We start from the raw sequence: 25019 nt of genomic DNA, 5'->3' as shown, positions 1-25019 counted from the left end.
GCTGCAGAGGCAGAGCTGCAGTTTACTTGTTTGCCACTAAGAGCTGACCTGAGATCATCGTATCACACCCATCTTACAGATGGACAAATGGAGGCAGAGAACTGTTCATTGACTTGCTCAGAGGCACTTAGAAACCCGAGACATAATCCCAGTTGGGCTGCCTCCTGCCAAGGGCTCTGGCCCTTTCTAGAAGCAGTGCGTGTCCATGACCACAGGGATGAGAGGTTTGGCGGTGCGGGGGGCGAGGGGAGGTGAGGGTGTGTCCAGCCTGAGCCCCGGCAGCTGTACCAGCTGCCTCCTCCTCCCAGGTATGGGCCCACTCCCTCCACATGCCCCAGGGCCCTGCTGCTCAGAACCTACTCCGGCTCACCCCCAAGGCCGAGAGGTCCCTCTCGGGGTCAGACAGCGCACCTCCCCTGGCCAGGCTCAGAGCCACAGGGAGCAGAGGGGAGGGCAGCCCCACCTGGGGCTCCCCCACGTGAGATCCCGGGGCAGGAGGGTCCTCACGGCAGCTGGTCCCCAGGGGACGTGCCGCAGAGGCAGGGGAGAGGGGCCTCCAAGCTGACAGGGCTTGCTGGGACCACTCTCCTCACTGACAGGAGATCCGACTCCTGGATGCCCTTAGGCCTCAGCAAGGGATGGGCCCCGCTCAGAAGCCTCTGCCTCAGCCTCTCCATCACCGCCGCCTCTGGAGCACCGCCCAGCGGGCTGCAGGCAGAGGGGCAGGAAGCGGAGCGGGGAGGGGAGGGGAGGGGAGGGGAGGGGAGGGGAGGGGAGGGGGGGAGGAGCGACCTCTCAGACCACTGTGGACAGCTGAGGGCCACTCGGGCCAGCCCCGTGCAGGGCTCCAGGCTCCTGCCGCTCCCGTGACCAAGCGGCTGGGGTCCGGGCACAGTCAGCCTTGGAGCCCTGCAGGGTCCCAGAGACCATCCCGGGCAGGGGGCAGGGCTCGGCCCTCCCTGCCACACCCCCCGGGGCTGGCCAGAGAACACAGCCTCTCTGTCCGCTTAGGGTAACAATAAGGCTCCTCAGGGACCACCGCTCCCGGACAAACAGCCCCGACCACACCCAGCTGTTTATCGCACGCACAGGCCGTGGAAAGAAAAGCAGCGCGGCCCCCACCCTTCCCTGCCTCCCTGCCTCCCCGCCTCCCCGGGCAGCGGGCCTGCCCCTGCCACACACATGCCACACACAGGCAGACGCTCTGTCCACTGCGGAAACACACCCCAGGGGCCTGGCGATGGCCGGACAACAAAGCCGAGAGGCATGGAATCTGGAAAAGACCTGGTGTGGAGAGCTCTCTATTGAACACACAGAGGCAGCGCTCCGCTCTCCCACCCACTCCAGGGCCTCTCTGTCCCCCATTCCTTGGCCTTGGGCCCCGGCTCATTCCATTCCGAGGTCCTCCTTGGCCGCCAGTCATCAAGGGGACGGCTGCCTCCGTGCCGCCCACTCCAGGGCCTCAAGTTCAGTCCACGGAGAGCCCCTGCCCGGCGCGGCCAGCCCGTGGGCCTCCTGGCCCGGCTCGCCCTGGCTCTCCTGGCGGCCAGTGCCCGCTGCAGCCCAGCCCCTCCTCACGGCTCCAGCTCCCGGGAGAGGCGGGACAGTTCCCGCTGGTTGTCGATGACCTTCAGCTGCTGGACGTAAGCCCAGGTGCTGGCTGGACTCCGGGTGCTCAGGGACTGCTCCGAGCCTAAGTGGGGGGGGGGGGGGGGGGGAGGGGTGGTTGGGGGGGGGGGTGCACCGCGCACTTTGTAGAGCCCACCCCTCCTCTTCCAAGAAGCGAATCAGCCTCCCTGCCCTCCGCCACCGAGCCTGCCACTTCCCACGGCCAATCTAGAAGACACCCCGCCCCCCTGCTGGGGCAGAATAGCATGGTGGTCAAGGGCACAGGCTGGAGAAAACAGGCCCCCCCCAATTGCATACAGTTTAATACCCCTTTTACTAAGTTGAAAAACAACTAAAACTGAAGAATATTTTGTTGTCATATATATATGAGGCATTTAAAAGATGTATATGTATGTGCGTGTGTATATATATTTTATCATACATATATATAATAAAGCTATTTTAAAAAACAAGAAAATGAGTAACTCAAAATTCAGAAGAGTGGCTTCCCTGGGCAGGAGGGGCAAGAGGACGGGAGAGAGGAACACCACTAGGGAGATGGAAGTTATTGTCAATGTGCTCATATTTGGCTTGGGTCCAGAGGTGCCCATCGTATCATCAGAATATACATACATAAATTAAAATAATGATGACAGTGTGGTATGAACTGTGGATTACAATTAATCCCATTTCATGCAACGGAAGGCCAATTAAAAGAACGCAGATCTGGAGTAAGAGTACCTGGGTCCCAGCTCTATCTAACTCTGTGGCTTCCACAGGTTTCTTCAAGGCTCCAGCCTGTTCGCACATCTTTAAGTAAGGATAGCATTCTACCTGCCTCATGGAGGTGTCGTGAAGCGTTATCAGCATCATGTATGCACGTGCCTGTAAATGCCAGCCATGGCCAACTTGTCAACACCCACCCCTGCCCGCACTTACACATGGAAATCCTGGTCGCCTGGCTGTCCTCGTGCAGGTGGGAGACTCGGCTTCTAAGCGGTGACAGAGGCACTGGCGGGTGAGAGGGGGGGAGTCAGCGAGACAGGACCAAGCCGGTGCCTTGAAGGGGACATCGGTCAGGGGCACCCACCCGGGGAACCCGCCCTCTCACCGCTGCTGTGGCTTCTGCAGTGATGCAGCATCCTCGCAGCTCTGGCCATCATTCTCTGCGGGCCAAGCAGGGACATGAGACCCGGTGTGAGGAACGGGACCCTGGTGTGGCCTGGGGGACAGCTGAAGTGCTCGTAGGAACTAGTGGCTGTAGGAGACGGGGTCCTGTCTGCTGTGCCCCAGCTCACCCAGAGACCCAGCGGGGACCAGGCGTTGGGAAGAACAGAGGTGAGGGAGGGCTTAGACGGGAGGGGGCTCTGGTTGAAGAGTGAGATAGTTGAGGCTGTCACCCCAGCACTCCCCAGTGGAGACCAGACCCTCACGAGGGCATGCAATGGAGTAATGGCTATTTTAAAGGAAGAATTCATATTTATATTATTGAGAACAACTTTAGACCATCTCTCACCCCATCCCTGACCCCTTCCAAGGCCATCGTCATAGCCTGCAACCCATTCCAGTGTCAGGCGCCCACTCTCCTCGGACTCACCATCTTCTCAAAGTTGATGAGATTCTCTACCAGTGTGTGATTTCCCTCATGGATGAAGGTCATGTCTGCAAAGAGATGGGCTTTGCTCATAGGCCCCCAAACTCCTTCCCCTTCCAGCAGCCAAGGAAAGGTGAGGGGTCAGTAACAGGGAGGCTCGGGCCTGTCCGTCCCCCACACGGCCCTCTTCCTCCCTGCTAACCTCCTGGAGCGATTTCCTTGTATCTCTTAGGCCTCGTATCATCGGCCATCTAATGTCTGCATGTCTTAACTCTGCTTCTACCCTGTGAACTCCTAGTTCCTCTTTGTGTCCCCCAGGGCATCAGCACACTGGAATCACTCAGAGGGTCGGATGGACACACAGGGGCAGGAATGGATGGGATGGAGACAGGGAGGTGGATACCGGTCCTCTTACCTTTGAGAAGAAGGGGCATGAAGGGGATGAGGGGAGGGGAGAGCTTGGTGAGGGCCAGACGGTACACACGGTGGTTCCATGAGGGGTCCTGGGAGAGAAGAAGCCACAGGGAGGGAGGGAAGGTCCCATACACCATAACCCACCACGTGCCACAGCGCAACCAAACGCCCAGTCCCAAGGAGAGGCTGTGCACCCCTCCCCTTGGAGCTCAGCTTCCTCTCGGCCCCAGATCTCACCAAGGCAGGCTCTGTGGAGGCGGGAGGGGGCCTGGAGCTGTGACTGCCAGTCTGCATGATGTGGCTTCCTGGCCTCTGATTAAACCCCAAGGACACGTCATGGCCATTATCACAGGGGCCCTGAGGTTTCACGGAAAACTCTCTCTTTTCTGTCCCTGTTTCTCCCTCTCTCTCTCTAGTGGGTAAATTCCTTTGAACCTCTTAAGCCCCAGGAGAATTTTTTCCTCAAGCGTCTTAGAGCCTTGCTGATGAAAGCACCCTGCACTAGCTCTCCCCTGAATACTGTCAAACCTTTCAAACCGGCCCCCCTAACAGTTCCTGGCAGTGGAGGGCTCAGCTCCTCAATTCCTTCCTCATCTTTTGGCCTAGGTTGGCACATGGGCTCCTTGAGTCTCCTGAGGGGTCATTGACAGGCCCCAGAACACCGTGGGAGCTGGGGTCAGGACCTGCTTCCTGAGTCCTGAGGCGGGTCAGCTGGAAACCGGCATCCCCCAGTGGTCCCCTGGCACCTCAGACCCCAGGGCCAGACACTGCCCTCATGCAGGACCTCACAGCCACAGCAAATACCATCCCCCCAACACACATACTGAGGGATATAGCACACTATGCAGAGCCCCCCATCATGCTAAACACCTGTTCCTCAGCCAGCACCCCAAACTCACAGGCCAAAGGGAGCCAGGCCCTGACCCAGGGTTGGAAACCAGAGGAGTAGACAAGGACAGGCAGAGAGGCTGCAAGGGAGCCAAGAATCGGGGTTTCTGGAGGGAGGAGCCGGGGCCCGGCACTCACCAGCAGCCTCTCGAGGGCCGAGTAGAGCTTCCGGACTTTGTGGGGCAGCCTCTGTGAAGGAGAGGCAGGCGGGGCTGTCACTGCTCTGGGGTGGGAGCACCATCCCCAAAAAGGACCCCCAGAACGGGCAGGGGCCTGACTCAGGACCGGGGTGGGAAGGCCCTGGCCTGCCCCGGCAGATGGAACCCACCTCCCAGGTCTGGGCCAGGCGGCTGATGGCCGAGTTGCTGAGGCCAAACATGATGGCAAAGAAGGAATTGAGATTCTTTTGCTCCTTGAGGCTGTGAACAGAAGACCCAGAGACCCTCAGCCACGTGCAAAGCCCCGCACCCATACAACAGCCGGCCTGGGGCCCAGCGCCAGGCCAGGCCAGTGCTGCCCCTGCGGGCACTGGGGCCGGACGGGGTGGGGAGGCAGAGGCTCCAGGGGACCCAGGGAAGCGTGGGGGTGGCAGATTTGGCAACACCCTGACCATGGATCGGGCATTTAGGTAAAGGCAGCCTCAGGACTCCGCCACCCAGCCCACCCAGCCCACAGGCACTCACTGGGCGGCCAGCTTGATGAACTTCCTGAGCAGCTGGGCCCGCAGGCCGGGCACAGGGCACAGACACAGCTCCGTGGCCACCCAGTACTGCAGCTCATTGAAGCGGCGCATGAAGCGCTCCAGGTTGGCGGTGGTGACGTCCCGCAGGGGCTGGGGGCCCAGCACGTAGTGGATCAGCTCCACCTGGGCGGGGGCAGCATGAGAGGTCAGCGCATGGCAGGTGGGGAGCCCACATCGCCGGCCCCCTCCCCTCCGCTCTGCCCCTGCACCTGGTGGATGCTGTTGAAGAGGCTCCAGTCGTGGTCCGTCAGCTGGCCCGCCAGGTCCTTGGTGCTCACCAGGTCCAGCCCCTCTGCAGAGCCCACGGCGGGCCCCAGCTGCTCGGGGTGTGGGGTCTGCAGGTGGGAGAGTGCTCAGGGGGGCTGCCTGGGGAATCCGGGGGAAAGGTGCAGGGTGGGAGGAGCCTCTGCGCCCAGGGTCGGAGGAATGCCAGGGAGGGCAGGGGCTGGAGGGGCATCTGATGGAGGGGCTTCCCAAGGAGGCATGTCCCAGACAGCTCCCCAATGCTGGGACCCCTCCTTGTAGGGTGCCTGTTCTCTGGGGAAGCCCTGATGGGGCAGGTCTCCCTCTTCCCCCTTGAGAGCTCCCAACCAGTTCTCCCCTCCCCCAACCTGGGCACTTTCCCCATTGGCTGAGGCCAACTCCTTCCTCTTCTTCCTTAAGGCCCAGCAGCAGCCAGAGCCAGCCCTCCCCGTCTTCTCAGTGTGACCCTCTCCTAGCACCCACTCCTACCACCCCCAAAACTCAGCTCCTCCCCAGGCCCTGGCGCCCCGCCTGTCCCTACCAGCTTGTGCACTTCCTGAGGGCTGACAACAAAGAGCCGCTCGTTGAGCCCCAGGGATGCGGCCACACCGCGGGCATCTGGCTGCAGGCCAACGGCGTCTGCAAAGAGAGCAGGGGCTGTGCTGGGTGGGGACAGAGAGGGAGGCCAGCGAGCCACCGGAGGCAGGGTGGAGGCCCCATTTGGGAGGCTGGAAGGTCTCTTCTCCCAGTAGCAGGGTTGGAGTCCTGGGCAGGTGTTCTAAATACACAGGTGCGCATGCCCACGCATCCGCACACACAGGGCAGCACGGCCCAAGGACGATGAAAGGGGAGTCTTAGTGAGACAGGCTGACGCTGGGCAACGCCGGAGCCTCAGTGAGCCTCAGCTTCCTCCTTTGTCAAATGGAGGCACTAAGATTTGCCCTGACTACTCACGAGTCAAATGAAATCATTGATATAAATATAAATAGTGGCTATAAATATATGATACATATATAGGCCCTTTGAAAATTGGGAAATGCCCTGCAGAAATCTTTGTGAGGATTTTCATCAGCTCTTGTGGACTGAGACCGTGTTTTTAGTCATGTTTGAGTCTCCAGTCCCTAGACCATCAGCCTCCAAAGTAAGGTACGCAAGACCATCCGCGTGTCCAGGAAAAAACATTAGCTCTTTCACTTTATTGATTTTTCTCACCTGTTTTGCATTTCTATTTTGTGTGTTGTGTTATGATCATGTAACATTAGGGTAGGAATATATGTATGTGACTTACAAGGAAATATACACATATTATGGAGTTTGTAATAAAATACTGATTACTGACATCAGTGTCAATCAAAAGGATCAGTGCTCTGAACAGAGCACAGGCACGTAGGGTCTCAATAAACACTGGCTTAGGACAACTGCAACTTGCCAGGTAGCCACCAGAGGGCAGTGCTTCCCAGAGCAGCACATAGGCACAGGTGACCTCATCCTCTCTCCCCACTTCCTGAAGGAAGGAGGCTTTGCCAATCTCCCTGCCATTCCTTGCCATTGTTCTCTGGATACCCAGCTGCCTACCCTGGGCTCCAGCTGTCAGACCTGGGCTGTGTCCTTCATGGACAACAGTGGGTTTTAATGTCCCAAGTCCTCCGAAGGCAGGTCTTAATAATCCTCATGTTGTCGTATTCCGAGCACCAACTTTATGCTGGGTCCCGTGCTAACAGCTTTAAACACAGTAGCTTATTTAATAGCCACAGCAGTCCTATGGGATAGGTACAGTTACAGCGCTCATTCGACAGACGAGGAAACCGAAGTTCACAGAGGTTAAACAACTTGCCCAGGATCACACAGCTAGTAAGCAGTGGGTCTGGGATTCCAGCTCAGATCTGGGAGTCCACAGTCTAGGCTCTTAACCATCAAGCTGCTCTGTCTTACCTGCCATGGTACCTCTACCTCCTAACACACTGCTGGCCCACAGCTGACCCTCAAAGATGACTACAGACTAAATGAGCAACTACCCGAATTCAAAGGCTGTCGACGCTCTCACTGTGTGAACTTGGGAAAATCACTGAACCCCTTTGAGCTTAAGTTTCCTTGTCTGAAAATAGGATCAAAATACCTGTCTCATAAGATTGCTATTAGGGTTAAATAAACATGTAAGCATGATAATGATGTAGCAGTAGCTATGTAATAACAGATAATAATGTAGTGCTGACTATGGGTCAGACACCATTCTAAACACTTTTATAGATTAGCTCATTTATCCTCACAATTCCTCTATGAAGAAGGCACTCTTTTCATCCCCATTTTACAGATGATGAAACAGAGCACAGAGAGATTCAGCATCCTGCCCAGGGACAGAGAGGAGGGAGCCAAAGGGCAGAAGGCAAATGCAGGCAGCAGGTTCCAGAGTTCATGCTCTTCAGCACCACACGCAAGGCACTTTGAAGAGATGTAATAAACCTCCCAATAAATGCTAACCATCATTAACATGATAAAGATAATAAAGATGATGATAATCTTAATTCGGGGGATGGGCACGGCTCTGAGGGGGTCCCCTCCCTTGGGGCCACCCTACCCAGAGACACAACTCACCGCCCGCAGAGTTCACCTTCACCAGCACCTGCCCCTTAGTCCAGCCGTCCTCCTGGGCCAACGCCGCCATCACCTCTCTCACTGAGGCCGTCACAGGCAGCTGCAGGGTCAGCACCGAGTGGTCCGGCCGGCAGATGTCATAGGGGACTGGAGAGGAAGGCTGGCTGAGCTGTGGGGGGTGCTGCTTGGTCTCCCCACCCCAGGAGGGAGAGGGCAGCGACTGCAGCGGAGGGAGGGTCCCGAGGAGGCGGGCAAGGGTGCTACGGAGTAGCCTGGGTGGGTGGGAGGCCCTGAGCCAAGGAGAGGGGGAGCCTGGAACAGAGACCCCAAGGAGCACGGCATGCCACCCTCGGCCAGGCACCCCAAGGTCAAGGGTGATGACAGTAGGGTTCGAGCTATGCACTGACTGGCTCGGACAGACCACCAACCTTTGTCCCCGACTCGGATGGCACAGTTGCTGCTGGGGAGAGGTTCATCCTGGCTGGGGAGCCAAACAGGCATGTTCCGCGCCTGAGAGGGAGAGAAAGTAAGGCCGGGAGGACACAGGAGAGCATGCTGGGACGGGGAGGGGCCTCTGTCACCAGGAGCAGGGGACCCGCGGGGCACGCACACCACCCTCGGGCTCTGCTTGTCCCATGAATCTGGGCCAGGTAAGGCGCTGGGGACTGAGGCTCCTGGAGGAGACAGAGCAAAGTCTGTGCCCCTCTACGTGTGTGTTACCCCCTCTACCACATGGGTCCAGAATTGCTCTAATACGAACACACCTCAGCTGTTGATCTCGGTCTTTTCCTCCTTCAGCTACCATTTGCTATTTGCTACATGCCAGGCTAAGTACAGACATATTTTAAGTATCTAAATAGTCACAAAAGCCCTTGGACAAAATATTATTATCCCCATTGTATAGATGAGATCAGTGAGGCTCAGAGAGGTTAAGTAACATACCCAAAGCAACACAGCTGCTAAGTGGCCCAGCTGGAATCCTAACCTGTCGCCTGCACCCCACACACACACACACCGCACTCTTGTCCACCAGCACTCAACTGTGTCAGCTGCCCCGTCACCCCACAACCCTTCCTCCATGGCCCCACCACAGTGGGCTGCTGGGGAACCCCCGCTGTCCAGAGGCCTCCCTCACACAGCTCCTCTGCCCACCGGCCACTCTTTCCAACTCTTGTACTGACTCTCTACCTGATCTGAAGGTGGCAGATCAGGTTCGGACCTTGGTTCATGGTTCTTCCCTGGATTTCCAGATCTCTGCGCTCCCCTCCGAGCTCCTCCCAGCCTCACGCACCCTCCCACTCCACCCCACCCCCGCAGATGGAAGACTCTAAAAACCATACCACTGAGCACTGAATTTTCTTCCAAGCCCTGGTCTCAAATGCCCCCTGGATCCTCCCGTGTCTGTGCTCCATCACCCCAAACTCAACACACCCCTCGGATCCCTCATCCCACTTCCCAGGCTACTCTTCGGCCATTCCCCTGGGCTCATGGCTCCTGCTGCCCACTCCCCGCTTCCCCACGGCATGTCATCTAGTTCTGGGATCTCCGTGTGCCCCCCTCCCCAGCCCAGGCCAACCCCAGGGTCCACCAGCCCGTGTGTTGCCTCACTCATTATCTACTAAAACGGCATTCTCCGCCAGCCTCACCTCTCAGGTGCCTCCCTCTCTCCCACTCCCATCTGCCTGACCAGGGCCAGATTAAGCTTCCTATCACGGCTCCCAGGCCATCATTGTCTACTGAATAAAGCGCAGGTTCCTCAGCTCACCTATTCAGTATACAAATCTGACCTTGTCAATCCTTGGCTCAGACACCTTCAATGGCTCACACTGCTCTGGGGACAAAGGCCAGGCCCCTTTGGCCCGTGGCCCACGGGGGGGGGGGGGGGGGGGCGGCCCCACCTGCTCTGGCCCCTGCCCGCCTCTCCCCTCTCCTCCAGGCTCCATTAGGAGGTGGGCTCCCTCCCCCCTCACACCCTCCTGCAGCCTCTTCTCCCTCCACCCTCACTCCCTGCTGCTCTCAGCCCCCGCGGTCACTTCTCCCTGACCCTGACCCGGAGTCAGCCCTCCTCTTCCTGTCTCCAGAGTCCCCTGTCTTTGCCCTTATACAGCATGAGATTGCTCTGCAGCCCCGTCCCTCGCTTCGCTGCCAGCCCCTCGAGGCCAGGGTGGCTCCCCCAGCCCCCTACCGCATCCTCGGCACCCAGCGCAGTGCCCGCCGGCCGTTCCCTGAGTGGCAACCACAGGCTGGGGAGACAGAGGTCAAGGCCCTTCACGCGGGCACTCTAGTGGGACATGACAGACACCAACAGACAATAAGCAAGTAGACAAACAAAGAAAACAATTCCACTGGGATAATGCTTTGAGGAAAACCATAGAGGACACCTTGGAGGGGAGCCGGTGGGAGAGGGGCCAGCAGGTAAGGGCAGGAGACTGAGGAGGGGCTGAGCTTCACCTTTAGCCGAAAAGGAGCCTGCGAGGAGGAGGGGGGAGCAGGATGAGGTGGGAGAAGCAGCTGGGCACTGCAGGCCCAGGTGAGGCATCTGGGTGTTATTCCCAATGCATGAGCCCCCCAGCCAGCCCCAACTTACCTTCCCAGCCCTTTCCACCCCATTCCTCAAATCTCGCGCCAGTCACGGCTCTTCCTCCTGCTTCCCCCGCTAGCCCACTGCTGGGAATGGCACTGGGATCTCAGCCTGCCTTCCTCTGGGCTCCCTGCACTGGTCCCCAGGAACCCCTGGGCTTCCAAGGCTACCCCCAGGCACCACCCCTCACCTCCCAGGTGGGAACTGCTAACTGGCTCTAACTGTGAGCATGAATCACCTCCCAGATGGAATAAAAGCCCCTTGGCTTGGTGGGGGCGGGGGGAGCAGTGACCTTAGACCTCTGTGTCTCCCTGCAGGGCCTGGCCCCAGCGCCACATGAAGCCCGAGCTCCATGAACACCTATCCCAGACCCAAGGATGTGCCTGGGGCCGACAGGGGACGGGGGCTTCCCACGCAGAGCCCCTTGGGTAGGGGCCGTAGGAGGGGCCCGGTGGTCCCTGGAGGAGTGGGGACAGCTGGGGCCCCGCAGAAGCGAGAGGACCTCATTCGGGGCAGACACCTTCATCTGCGGAGATGCGTTCCCACAGCCATTTTCCAACCTGTGGAGCAAGAGAGAAGGGAGGTGAGACTGGCGGGCAGGGCCCACTGCAGGCAGGATGACATGGGGTCAAGAGCAGAGAGGACGACACGGGCACTGGATTCTACCCGCCCTCACCAGAGGCTCAGAGGTTTGCAGATTTGGTGAGGATCAAAGATTTGGTGAGACAGGCAAGACTTGAAATCCAGCCCCTGGATCCTGTGATTTTCCCAGGTCAGCAAGGGAGGGAAAGAGAGCTCAAGGGAGAAAGGGACGCGGTCCTGCACAGAAGCTCTCCCTGGACCTCAGCTGACCCCATGGGATGCCTGGGAGGGCGGGAAGGTCTGGGAGGGCGAGGTAAACGCTAGGAAATTGACCGGGCGGGCCGGCAGGAGCTGGCACTAAGGGTGCTTGGCACTAATTAGGAGGCAGTGAGCACAGCAGGTGTGCTGGGGCTAGAAGGATGACACACGAATGACTGTGGGCTGCATGAGCATGGAGGAGCACGTGATGGGAGGGTGAGCGGCAAGGGGACTGGTAAGAACACTAATTGAAATGAGCAAGACTAGACAAGTGAGCACAGCACGCCCTGCGCTGCACTCTTCAGGTGCAATGCGCGGTAGGTATTCTCCCAGTTTTACAGACAAGAGCTGAAGCCCTAGGGGGTGGGGGGGTGAGGGTAATGGGCTCAGGGCGGCATAGCTACAGGGGTGCAGCCTGGATTTAAGCCACGTGTTTGACCCCAGAGGTGGTGCTCTCCATCCCCGCTGTGCTGCCCGTCCCGCAGGTGACGAGTTAACTTGAGCCAAAGCATCACCTGTGGTGTCGCCGCCTCTCTGGCCACTGCTCCCGCAGCAGGTTGCTAAGCCGGGCATCCCTGCTCACCAGGTCTGACAGTTTCTGGGAGGAGCCAAGGTTCACTGAGATTCCATGTCCGCCCCGGCAGCCCGGTCCAGCCCTGCCTCACTCCCAGGTACCTGGAGGAAGCTGGTGGCCACAGTGTCGGTGTGGAGCATGGGGCCGTACAGGGCCACCCACTGGCTGACCAGCCGCAGGATCTGTTGTCTCCTGTTGCAGATGTAGGTGCTGCACTCCTGCTCGCTGCCTCCCGCGGGCTCCGCGTGGAAAGTGGGCACCAGTCAAGGGAACCACAACATCCAACCAGACCACCCACCACACCTTGGGCAAGGGAGGGGCAGGATGCCCAGAGCCCACGCACAAGCTGGGCCTGGCATGATGCTGGCACTTTGGAGGGTTCGGCACAGCCATGATACGAGGGATTCCTTCTCCCGACTCCACACACCATCCTCATCCCCTGGGGCTGGAAGGATATTGGTGCAGGAGGGCAGCGCAAAGCTGGGCAGTGGGCATGAAGACACTGTGGGTCAGGAGGAAGTCGCTGAGGAATGTCTCTGTAGGGCAGGGACAGGGGACAGGTGGGGGGCTTCAGCGGTCAAGTCTACTGAGCACAAGTATATGCACAGCTGGAGCATCCCTTTCCCCAATCCCACCACGGACAAGGGACCAGAGATGCCCAATCCCTGTCACTGCACTTCCCACCCAAGCCAAGAACACAGGAACGCAAACTTCCCGCCAGCTGACCACATGGACCAAACTAGCACCCGATGAGGTCAGACGGCAGGGTGCCTGGCCCTCTCCCATGCTGTGCTGACCACCCAATGAGTCAGAGAGCAGTCAGGGTGTCTCCTGCCCCTACCTGTTGGGTCATGAGCACTGGAATCAGGCCGCATGGCCTCCAACAGAAGCTCTAGGATCTTCTCCGGGGTGCCAGACATCACTATATACCTAGCAGAAGCAGCCAGTCCATAGCACTTATGCCCCGACTCCCCTTCCCACAGCCGGGGCAGACATCAATAATCAATCATATCACTCCTCCCTATTTGCCAGCCCTCTCTCACCTTGGGGTGGAGGGGGGACCAACTCAGGGGATGCCTCTTAGTCCCTGGAAGCCTCTCCACCCCCAGGTGGCCAGAGGGCAGGGGTATGACACGGGGAAGGGAGTAAAGCCTGGGAAATGGAAGGAGAGAAGGTGGGCAAGAGAGATGGTATGGAGAGGGAACATGGTGGGTATGTTACCGGTTCCTGCCTGGGGTTGGGGGACGAGAAGGGCCAGTGCCCTGAGAGGTTCTCTCCAGCACCAACACCACTTTGCCATGTTCCTCCAGCCTCATGGTCTTTGCTTCCACATCCTGAAGAACAAGCCAACACCCAGTGCTCAACATACACCATGACTCCTTTCCCCACCCTAGAGCTTCTCCCTCTCCCTCCCCCATTCCAAACCCTGAACCCCACAAGGCTCCCACAGGGACCCTCAGCCCTTCTCCCACTCCATTCAGTGCCCATGACCTTGGTTTTTACCCCCACTCCCACCCCTGCCCATCACCCAGCCTGAGCCCCTCCTCCACCCCATCCCTCCCAGGGCTCCCTCCATGGATCTCACTCTCCATTATGCTGCATCCTCTTGCACCCTAGACCCCTAACCCTCTGTAACCCCACCCCCCAGGGTCCCCAGGGCTCGCTGAACCTCCTCAGCATGCTCTGCACCCCCTCACACACCCAGGGCTACGCTGCCACCTTCAGCCATCACCCCGAGCTTCTCCACCCTCGACCTCTCCTTGATCCTTAAAGGCTCTCTCTGGTCTTTACTCTTTGCCCCACACCACTTCTCCAGAGACGTGTCCCTGCCATGTCCCCTGCCTTCCCCACCCCCAGCAGTGGCACCTTGATGATACGGTTGAAGTCCTGCTTGTCCACGCGAAGAAAATGACAGTTGTCTTCTCGCAGGATGATGGTAGCTGCCCGGGGTGCATCGTTCACCAGAGCCAGCTGTCCAAAATCGTCTCCCTCATGCAGTGTGGTCACCAGGCCCTGCAGCCAGGCCTGAGTCACAGCCCAGCCCAGCCGCCCAGCCCTCGCCGGGACAGACCCACGGCGGACAGAGCCACCAAAGCAGGAGGAGACCTGGGAGATCGGTAGCCTTGGGTCTCTTAAAGGCACTGCCCGTGAGGTCAAGGACCAGAGAGCAGTTACACCCCAGGGGGCTGGGCAGGGAGGGAAGACTCACCTTGCCGTGGGTCACCACATTGACAGATCCCTTCCAGATGATGTACCATGAGGTGCCCTTGTCCCCCTGGCTGAACACTGAGAGAAGCACAGATCAGACATGCCCCCAGGGACCCACCACTTCTTCCCTGTGGCCTCCGCCCATGTCCAGGTGCCTGGTGCCCAGCTTCCCATCCCGTCTGACTTACACACGGTCCCTGCCTTGCTGTGTGGTTCAAAGAGCAGAACTGCCGCTAATTCCCGCTTCACCTGTGGGCGGGGAGAGGAGGGTCAATGAGGTGAGTTCAGGGGAAGAGGGACCATGTGAGGAGGTTAGGTCCAAAGCCCCAAGTGCTCAGGGGACAGAGATGTAGTTAGGTCAGGTGACCTGGGATTCAGCAGGAGACAAAGCAAGGGGAAGAAATGGGCAAAGAGAGGCAGAAGGACTTTCAGATAAGGATGCCGGGGGCAAGAAATTAGACTGAAGCTTCCCAGCCACAGGCAGAAGGGGAGGGGAATGTCTTTGGGCCCAGCAGTGGTCACAGGGAAGGGAGGCTGGGGGTGGGGAGGGCAGGGCTGGGCCGGGGGGCTGACCGAGTTGGAGAGGTGGGCCACGGCCTTGATGTGCAGCAGTTCCTCAAAGATGAGGTCCAGCTCCTCGTCTGTGCGCTGCCCGGGGCTGCGGGCACAGGAAGGTGGGGAAGAAGTGATGAACTGTGGGCCCAAGGCCAAGAGCGGGGAGTCACCGCGTCCACGAAGCTCGGGCCTGGGCCAGCCGGTGCCCCAGCAGCGGCTGTTTATCAGTAATGGGCCAGCCTTTACCGGGAGCACACCGTGTGCCAGCCACTGGGCCAAGCGCTTTACACGCATTACTTCATTCCACCCTCAACGACGACCCCATGACGTGGGTATTGTTATCCTTTGACAGAAGGGGAAGCTGGCGTGGAGAGGCCCAAGGTCACCGAGCCAGTAGCCAGTGGAACTGGAATTTGAATGCAGACCTGCCGGCGGATTCCAAAGCCCTCCGTCTCTCTGCATCGCAGAGTGGGCAGGGTCTTCGGAGGCCACGTGCCCCACAGCCTCAGTTACAGAGGAAGGACCGGGTTCAGAGGGGGAAGGAGGGCTCGAGATCACACAGCAAGTCCATGGCGGAATGCAGACCAGAGCTCAGGCCTCTGGTCCAGCCAGGGTCCCTTCCCTCCACAAAAAGTAAGGGACCGCCCCCCTCAGAGGGGAAACAGAAACTACCGAGTCCGAGAGCAGGGCCGCGAGACGCGAGACGCGAGACGCGAGGCGCCCGACTTACGGCTTTCGAAGCGCCACCGTGAGCAGGGCGTCAGGTCCCCGCTGGGAGAGCAGGGCCAGAGCCTCAGCCAACTCCTCCTCCAGCTCGTGGATGCCTGCAGGCTCTGGCTCCGACCCGGGGAAACGGTAGAATTGGGTATCTCGATCCTGGAAGGCCCAGTCGTGTTTCACTGGGGGGCAGAGGCCCAGGCGTGGGGGAGGAGAGGAAATTGAGGCCACGTGGGTATGAGGCCCCCGCTGCAATGCCCACCGGAGGCCTGCTCCCCAGGACTGCCCAGCCCCGGGCACCCACCCAGGGCTAGGGCTCACCATGACAGAGGGCACCTTCATCCAGCAGCACCTGGCAGATTCCCACGGCTTGGCTCCGGGAATGGACCCCCAGCCCCAGGGCCAAGATCCCATCCACCAGTTCCCGGCCAGAGCAGCATTGCCTGGGAGGGGAAGGGGACAGGGAAGAGGAAGGAGACTCAGATGGCAGGACGGGAGAGGCGAGAGGGAGGGACACTCCATCTGAAAGGCACCTTCCTAGTCTAGAAGCAGGGCTGGACCCAGGTGCCTGGACAGAGTGAAAGGGAAAGAAAACAGTGGGTGGGGAGGGTTTGGAGGGGGTGGGCGAGGAGGTAGCCGAGGCCACCACTCACCGGTGGAGTCTGAGGTGGTACTTTCGGTCTCGGATGAGGTTGGGGCAGGTGGCCAGGAGATGCCGATGCAGCTGCTTCCCAGCCCTAAGCACCCGCTCCGTGGAGGCCTAGGAGCCGGGAGAGGCACAGCTGGCTCAGGCCCTGAACCCCTGGCTGTGCTGCCCCCTCCCAGCTCCACCCCTCGTGGCTTGTACCTGCTCGAGGCTCACGCTGAAATCCAGGGACTCCTCGCTGTTGGTGAGTGGCGTCTGAGGGCAGTGGGAGGGTTTGAGTGTTAGTGCCAGGCCTTTAAACCCAGCTCTCAGATGCCCACCTCCATCACTCCCAGCCCCTGCCCAGTCCCCGACTCCAGGCGTCCACTTAGCTTTCAACAAATACTCACTGAGCACGCCCCGTATGCCAGGCATCCGCCTCATGCCCGCCCTGCTGCCCTATCACCAGACCCTTGTCTTCCTTCCTGACCCCAGCGGTGCATCCCCACAGATGAGACCCCAGTTCTGCTTACTCAGGGCCCAGGTGTGCCCAGGCTCCCAGGTAAACTGCACCGTGTAGGGAAGGGGCACAGTGGAGCTGGGGGGGTGGGGGGCATGAGGACATGAGATAAGAAGGCCAGGGAGAGGCCAGAAAGTGAGCAGCTCGGGAGGCCTGGAGTCCCAAGGCCTGCTCCCAAGCCAGGGTCAGTCCCCAGTCACAGGGCCGTGGGCGAAACTCCTGCCCTCTGTGGGCCTCGGCGCAGACTGGTAGTTAAAAATACAAACCCTGGAGCCGACTCCTGGATTCAAATCCCTGCTCCTCTGTTTACTAGCAGCGTGACCCTGAATGTATGATTTAACCTCTCCCTGCCTATAAATCTATAAAACGTTCATAACAACAATTCAGGCTTTAGGAAGAATTATGTGAGTTAATAGAGATCACATGTTTAAAGCACTGCCCGGCATATACATAGAGTTGTATATACGTGTTAGTTATTATTACTCATCTGCGAAGCAGAGGGCGAGCTGCCTGCTGGAAAGCCCATTTCCTCTCCGAGATGCTGCAGCTGCTATTCCCTAACCCTGTAAGAGTGAGTCAGTCTTGGTAGCACACAGGACAGCTCTGGAAGACGGGGTTTACGTACAAATCATTGGTGAGCGAGGTTTCCCTGCCCTTGGCATCAACTGGGTATCCGGGACTCCTGGGCCGGTGTGCCCTGGGATGTCGGCCATGAAAGCCTCTCATGCCCCTCTTTTCCTACCACCTGAGAACTGGAATTTGTGGACACCTCTGGACAGGATACCCTACCCTCTATGAGCCATCCCGAAGGCAGCACTTGAAGTTTACAAGGAATGTCTACCTCCGTGATTTCATCTGATCTCATACAGAATAGGATCAGATGGGAAGTAGGCAGAGCAGGTATTGTCTGTCCTCCCTGACTTAGGAAGAAACAAAAGTCTAGAGGTGAAGTGCCCTTGTAACTCAGACACACAGCCATACAGCCACGGATAAACTCAAGTTCCTACCAGAAGTGCTCACGTTCTCCGTCTCACTCCACCCACCACACCTGCCTGTTTCCTCTCCCGTCCCGCTTCTCTCTGCTGCTTTCCCATCCGCACACAGGGCCTGAAGAGGACCTGGCTGGGGAGCTAGGGTACGACCAGGCCTGGGGCCACAGTCCCCTCCCCTGGTCCCAGCATCTTCCCACTGTGTGCCAGGCAGAGGCCTGAGGTCTGGCGTGCGTAGGTGCCTGGCCCAATGCCGGGCGGAAGTCGCTAGGTGTCCCATAGGTATCCCTGACCCGGTCATGGGGCCCATCCTAGTGCCAGACATAGCCCTGGAGACTTAGTGACAGGAAATGAGGAGGAGGAGGAGCTAAGGAAGGAGGAAGGGCAGGAATTGTACCCAGCCAGCCCCCCGTGTTGGAACAAACAGTACCGAGTGCTAAGGACTTGTTGTGCATGTCAGAGTGCCCAGGTGGCCCCAGTCCCTGCCCCGAGTCCCTTCGGTGCCCGCGACCCCGGCTCCCACACACACTCCCTTCCTGGTATTATTGTGACCCCGGAGGGCACATCAGGAGGGGAGGTGCCTGGTCATGTGGTCAGGCTGGTCAAGACTCAGATCTCAGATCCTCAGGCCTTGCTTAAACCACTTCCTGTCCTGCCCCAGGGGATGTGCACGAGGCTCAGAAGCTGGGGGCTCCGGCCCATCAGAGCTGAGGAAGGGACCTGAAGGCATCCTTCTTATTTTGCGAGGAAAGCAGGAGCCCAGAGACATGAAGCAACTTGCCCAGAGCCACACAACTGCTTAGAAATTGAAGATCCTACCGAATAACTCTACCAACGCTGACCCTGAAATAGGTGTTTGTCTCCTGTTTCACAGCTAGAGAAAAGGAGGCTCAGAGGTTACATAACCTGCCCTGTAAGCTGGTGAATAGGAGCAGCAGAATTCACACTGTGCCTCTCTGATTCCAAAGCCCATGTTCTCAGCCACCAAGCCCTACCATATCCCACGGTGCCTCCGCGGCCCTGTGCTTCCCCCACCGTGCGCCGTGAAAGCAGAGATGATAGAGGTGAATCCTGCCCTCAGGAATGTTCCATGGGCAAGGAAGTTTGGAAAATACTGGGTTAGACAAAGTTCCATAGGTTTGTCATCATAGTCTCTCTGGCCCCCTGCCATGTTCCCGTGCACCAGGACCTCCTAGGGTCAGGGTGGAGGTGCTATTCCGGAGCAGCAGGCAGGCGTGTGGGCTCCGGAGCCAGGCACCTGGGTTCAAATCTTGGTTCCCGGGCTTCCCTGGTGGCGCAGTGGTTGAGAATCTGCCTGCTAATGCAGGGGACACGGGTTCGAGCCCTGGTCTGGGAAGATCCCACATGCCACGGAGCAGCTGGGCCCGTGAGCCACAATTGCTGAGCCTGCGCGTCTGGAGCCTGTGCCCCGCAACGGGAGGGGCCGCGATGGAGAAAGGCCCGCGCACCGCGATGAAGAGCGGTCCCCGCACCGCGATGAAGAGTGGCCCCCGCTTGCCGCAACTGGAGAAAGCCCTCGCACGAACCGAAGACCCAACACAGCCAAAAATAAATAAATAAATAAATAAATAAATAAGAAAATCCTTTAAAAAAAAAAAAAAAAAAATCTTGGTTCCCCATTACCAGCTGGTTGTGTGACCTTGGGCTGCTTATAAACCTCTCGGTGCTTCAGCTTCCTCATCTGTCACGTGGGGCTGATGATAATAGCACCTATCCCACAGGGTAATTCTGAGGATCAAACGAGTTAATAACATGAAGCATTCGAAGCCCTGCCTGCTCTGTAGGAACTACTTGGTCAGTGTTAAGTAACTTGATGTAACATTATTATTTCATGCTGGGCACCTGTCATCTGGACACAGTGCAAGAAATGTTGTACTTCCGCTGACCCTGTCCCTGATCTGATAACCCTGAGTGTCAGCTTACAGGGTTCTCAGCTGGAAAGCAGCGGCTGGTATGGCAGGGGTGAAGGCCCTCGCCCACCGCCTCCTCTCGTGTCTGGACACGAAGGACTCAGGGTGGAAGGGGAGGTCCTAGCTCGCTTCCCTGGCCGCAGCACCATGGCCTGCCCCACCCCCGGCACTGAGGGTCAGAGTCGCACTGGAGGGGCAGGCACAGAGCCAGACAGCCGTGTTGGGACCCGTCAGACCAGTTCCCTTAGGCCACAGCTAGGGTCTCAGGCCAGGGCTGTGTATGATGGGACTGGGAAAGGATGCATGAGTGGGGGTGATGTTTTGGGGTGTCAGTGTCACCATCTGCAGCAATAGAAAATACACTACGAGCTTGAATTCTGCAGCCAGATCGCCTAGGACCAAAACCCAGCTTTGTCCCTTAGCAGCTGTGTAACCCTAGACCTGTCACTTAGCCTCTCTGTGCTTCTGCTTTCGCATCTATAGAATGAGATGATGGCATTAGTAGCTATCTCACAGGGCTGTTGTGAGATTATTTGATATGACAAAGTAAAGCTCATAATAGCGCCTGGGATAGGAATACTACACAACGATTAGCTACTACCATGATTTGGACAGGTTGGATGAAAGCATGTTTTCTGAGTTAGAGAATACAGCTACCTTCCCCAAATCAGTCACTCAAAGAGAAGCATCCCAGGCTTCTCTGAGCTGGTAGGACCCACCAGAGGTCATCCTGATCTTGTCCCTGCCTCTAGACAGATTGGTCCCTCTGTAGGCTCCCGGACATAAGACAAGATCTCATCTCCCCGTCATGTTTTCCAAAGGAGATGTTCTTCCATCCTATTCCAGCATCAGCTTTGCCGTGGTTGGTAAGTCCTTTCTGCATCTAACCTCAGGCCCTCCTGCTGTAACCTGCTTTCATTTTCTCTTGTCCTGGTCTAGTAGGAACAGAAAGTGCTCTCTTCAGACCTCAGGAGGTTGATGGGTTTCCCCCTTGATTTTCTAAGAAGGGGGCATGGCCTGAATAAATCCCAGCACTGTCCTGCTGGGACTCTGGGCCCCACCTCCTTTCAACATCCACCCTTCACCCTGTGTGTGCACGCTCCCTGCCGGGTACTTGCTCCCTCAAATGAGCCCTTCCTCAGCCAAAGGCATCATCCAGAGAAGAGAGGTATAGCTCACAGGTACCCAGAGTCTCTTAAACACAGATGCAACGGGCTGAAAGCACCTCACCCCCCCACTCCCCAGAGATGGTCCTCAGGAGAGGACGTGCCCTGCCTCTAGCCCTAAAAATCTAAGTTCCCTCTAATCACCAACATCCACACATACCTGGCAGGGGAGGGGCCTTGTTTCTGTGCCTCTGACCCCATTTTTTACTCCACTAACCCTCACCCTCACTCTTCCGGCCTCCCCATGCATACCAGCCCTTCAATTCTGGGGGACTGGGGGAGCCAGGAGACAGCCTGGCGGCCTCCTCCAACCCCTCCCAGACTTTGGGTCCCAGGGGATCCTCCAGTGACCTCATTGTCCTGGCACCTGACCTTCCCCCCACTCCCCACCTTGCCTCTACAAGCTGGGAAGGGGACAGGAAATGCACAAGTAATTATAGCCTGAGAGGGAAGGAGGGAGGGAGGGTTCCAGCCCACTGGCTCTAAGCAGTAGCTACTGCCAGTGACCTGGGGGGTGAGAGGGGCAGAGAGCGAAGCCCAGAGGGAACCCAGCTCCCCTGCCCCCTCCAGAGCGTCATCTGGAACAGGACCCAGGCCCATGAGGCCCCTTGTCAGGAAGACCCAGGGAGGCAGGGGTTGGGGGAGAGCTGGGGACTGACACCTAGATTTTCCTCCCGATTCCCATTGCAAGGAGGACCCCATCACCTTGGTGGGCTTCAGTTTTCTCAACCCAGCTTCATATTTTGGTAAATATAAATGGTGGTTGGGTGAGATAGGAGGAAGGAGGCAGAAAGTGGTGGTCATTCTACTCAAAGGGATTTGCTGATAAGAGAGGAGCTCTCCCAAGTCCTGCTTTCTCTCGCCCCTTTGCCCAAGCACTCTCCCCGCACTCACCTCCACCCGGGCTGGGCACAAGTAATAGACACACCGAATCTCAGGTGAAGAACCTATTAAGTCTGGGTGGCTGGGGAGAGCTTCTCTGCTGATTTGGATCCTGCAAACTTTATCCTGCCCCCCCAGGCCCCCCCCACATCCTTCCCCCACACCCTTTCTCTCTCCTTCATTCTTGCAGCTCCAGAAAGATTCTTCACTGGCAAAGGGAGCTCCGTTCACCTCAGAGCCTCCAAACTTCTCAGAATTCTCCCCTGAGCCCCTCAAAGCCAGATGCCAAGCAATGTTCACATGACCACCTCACCCCAAGATCCAAAAGCAGACTCGATGCAGTTCAGCCCTCACTAAAGGAGAATGTTGTCACAGTGATGTTTAAAACATAGTAACCAAGCTTACCTCACCCCCCCACTTGACCTGGCCCCCAGTATTTCATACATGCCTCCCACCACCACCTGGAGAACACGCAAGCACCTAACTCAAGGTACACAGAGGTGACAACTAAATGACAAATCCCTTTACCCCTCCCCTCATGCCTGAATTGGGGGACTTGGGCACCACGTGCACACACAGTGCGGCTGTGTGAGCCACCCGCACGCTGCAGCCAAGCTGCCTGACCTACTGTCCACCCCAGCTGTCCCCCTCATGCCCCCAGAGCAAGCTGGGCCACCAGCAGCATGCCCGTTCTTCCAATCAGGGCCCCCTCCAGCCCTGGTGCCTGGCCCCGGCAGGGGATGGGCACTCACCCAGCGAAGCCCCTGGATGCAGCTGGGGCGCTGGTGCTCAAGAAGCAGCTGGTAGGAGCAGCTTCGGGACCGATGCATCCTCCTCAGCACCATGCTGAGCAGCGTCCCCTCCGGCACCACGTCCGGGAGCCCTCCCACCGGCGGTGCCCCCAGAACTGAGCTGTCCTCCACGGCCAGGCCCACCTGCCAGCGGCTTTCACCTGGCCAGCCCACCTGTGACGGGAAGAGGAAGGCAGACAGCCATGAGGCCGGGCCTGGGGCAGCTGGACCAAGGCACAACTGCCCCAGGCAGAACCACTTCCTTAGAGTCCTCTGGACTGGTCAGGCGGAGGTGCTGCATCCCTGCCAGGAGCCGGGGGAGGGACAGGAAGACCTTCACTGGGGCCTGCCGGTCTGGCGCACTTCGGGGTCTCCAGCTGGCGCCCCAGAGATCAGGTCCTTCTTCCCGGTCTTCTGGGGAATTCTGCCCCACCCCACCGCCCATGGCCCTGCAGGGATCTCCACCAACTCCCGGTATGAGACTATGGACTCTGGATCCCCCAGAAATGCAGCTTCAGCTCAAACCATTCGTTTCTCCACCTTCCTCACCCCTGACCAAGCCTCTCTCTCCCACCCCAACTCCCCGACCGTGTCAGCTTCCTCTCCTGCTCCTCCTCCCCCCCACAACCCCACCTTACCCACCTTCATGTTCCTCCTCAAGCTCGCACAGCCGTGCAGCCTCTAGCAAAAGGCTGGGGGTGACGGGAGCCCCCCCGCCCCCCCTCCTCCCCCACAACAGCGAGCCCCTGTTGTAAGTCCCAGGCGAAGTGAGCAGGCCAATTCCTAGCTGGACCCGCTGCCAGGGCAGCCCGAGCCAGGCTGGGTTGAGAGGCTCCTCTTGGGTGGGGGGAAAGCTGGGGGCTTAGGGGGGGGCGTTCCCCCACCCCCAGCGACAAGGAGCCCCGAGCCTCTCCTCCGTCCCAGACGAAAGAGCCAGCTGGCACCGGGCTCTGAAGCGAGGCTGCAGCTGGCACTGGTCCGGCCGGGAGCTGTCACACCCCCTGCGCGGCCCGCCCTCTTCCCTTCCCGGGACGGACCGGGAGGGCGGGGAGGACGCGCCAGGCCTTACAGTAGGGAAGGGGGCGGGCATGGGCGGGGGGCGGAGTCCCGAGCCCAGGGTGCCGAGCCGGCGGGAGCCCGGGCCCCGAGAAACCCCGGCGGGCGGGAGCGGCCTTGGATTGCGAGCCGGGGCCGCGGCGGCGGGGGTGTCGGGCTAGGGGCTGCGGGCCGCTACACGGGCCGCCACGTGGCCGGGAGGAGAAATGCAAACAAGGAAACCGGGGGAAGGGGGAAGGGGGTGAGTCATTGCGGCCCCACCCGGGAGGGAAATCCGGGCTGGGGCCGCTTCCCGGCCGGCCGGGGGCCTCCTGCCTCCTGTTTCGGTTCAGGGTCTCGAACAGGCCGGGGGAGGGATGGGGCCGTTTTTCCGCAGGGAATCCCGCTGCCGAGCCTCCCACCGCCGCGCTTCTGTGCACACACCCCGTCCGCCCCCTTCTCCCCGCCCTGCACACAACAGACACCCGTCGCGGGTGGGGACACTGAGGCTGGAGAGGAAGGACGGCGCGCGGGGACTGTGGGCGCCGGAGGTGGGGCTGAGATCCCAGAGGAGCGGGGCTAGAAGGCCACGCCCCCGGCGGGTGAAGGCCGAGCTCTGGATTCCAGAGACCTAGGCGGGCTCTGTGTGGAGAGCCACCGCCTCCCCGGGCCTCAGTTCCCACCGCCGCGCTGCTGGCCCAGCGCCCCCTCTTCGCCCCACTCCTGCTTCTGAGTCCGCGGAGAGCCAGTGGCTCCGGGACAGCAGCTCCCCCGGCGCCGGCGCCGTAACTGCTCAGGACGTCACCGAGGGTTTTCGAAGGAGTCACACGCCTCGCCCCCGGCTTTCTAGGACTCACCCCCTTTTTGCCCCACCTGTGTCCCTTTTCCTTTGCTGCTGAGCCTGCCTGGACAGAGGAAGACATATCTCTAACAATCCATGCCCCCTGCTCTTCCACCGATGATTATTTTCTTGGGGGGGGCGGGGTTAACTGTGATTAAAATCAATTTTAATGTGTCTTTGAAAATCCTTCCAGGAGCTTATCAGATTGTAAGTTCCACCCCCTCAAATTCCGATTCAATCCTATTGGCATGAAATGGAAAATCTATATTTTGAACATATACCCCAATCTGCTGGGTTCCCACTTTGAGAAAGGATAGTGGAGTTTTAAATGACCCCCTCAGGGAAGGAGGGGAGCCCGAAAATGAATCTGGCCCCCAGACCAAACCCATCCACTCAGGTTTCGGGGAATTTGGAAGAAGAAAGAACAGCTTGAAGGGATAACAGGCTGGGGTCACAGGTGTCCATGGGGAAGAGAGTAGAGAGGGAGTGGGGCTGGGGGAGTGAGTTGAAATTTCAGGTCTCTGGTGCCAGTGACCTGGTCTAGAAGTCCTTGCAGGGGAGTCTCCAGAGACTGGCAGTCGGGTCAGAAAGGGGTCCCCCCTTTCCTATTCATCCTGCCCCTACTTTGGGCAGGTGGAAATGGAGCCAGTGGGTGAGGCAGGACATCTGCGTCCCTCTCAGCA

At 58.8% G+C, this 25019-nt stretch overlaps 1 protein-coding gene across 5 annotated transcripts; it reads right to left on the bottom strand.

Moving 5' to 3' along the window:
* Positions 1 to 1272: 1272 nt before the first annotated feature.
* RAPGEF3 (Rap guanine nucleotide exchange factor 3) lies at positions 1273 to 23469 on the bottom strand. Of its 5 annotated transcripts, none has more exons than XM_007179242.3 (28): positions 23103 to 23469; positions 22422 to 22634; positions 16404 to 16457; positions 16210 to 16316; positions 15878 to 15999; positions 15570 to 15738; positions 14858 to 14942; positions 14473 to 14533; positions 14286 to 14362; positions 13943 to 14089; positions 13298 to 13410; positions 12918 to 13006; positions 12534 to 12612; positions 12178 to 12328; positions 12018 to 12100; positions 11165 to 11222; positions 8510 to 8591; positions 8082 to 8228; positions 6031 to 6128; positions 5456 to 5581; positions 5188 to 5369; positions 4833 to 4923; positions 4643 to 4693; positions 3618 to 3705; positions 3206 to 3270; positions 2699 to 2774; positions 2548 to 2619; positions 1273 to 1693 (listed from the first exon to the last, which is right to left on the bottom strand). In XM_007179242.3, exons 1-28 carry the CDS (start codon positions 23106 to 23108, stop codon positions 1575 to 1577), a joined length of 2811 nt encoding a protein of 936 aa, XP_007179304.1. In that variant the 5' UTR covers positions 23109 to 23469; the 3' UTR covers positions 1273 to 1574. The 5 variants fall into 5 exon arrangements, with proteins under 5 accessions (XP_007179304.1, XP_007179308.2, XP_057413168.1 ...); XM_007179246.3 differs by lacking the exon at positions 23103 to 23469 and adding an exon at positions 22795 to 23005; XM_057557185.1 differs by lacking the exon at positions 23103 to 23469 and adding an exon at positions 22795 to 23004 and having other exon boundaries at positions 2720 to 2774.
* Positions 23470 to 25019: the final 1550 nt, after the last annotated feature.

The sequence above is a fragment of the Balaenoptera acutorostrata genome, chromosome 11, assembly GCF_949987535.1.
Source record: "Balaenoptera acutorostrata chromosome 11, mBalAcu1.1, whole genome shotgun sequence".
Taxonomy (NCBI): domain Eukaryota; kingdom Metazoa; phylum Chordata; class Mammalia; order Artiodactyla; family Balaenopteridae; genus Balaenoptera; species Balaenoptera acutorostrata.
The sequence above is the reverse complement of the archived record's forward strand: the minus strand, read 5'-3'. Positions and strand labels throughout refer to the sequence as shown.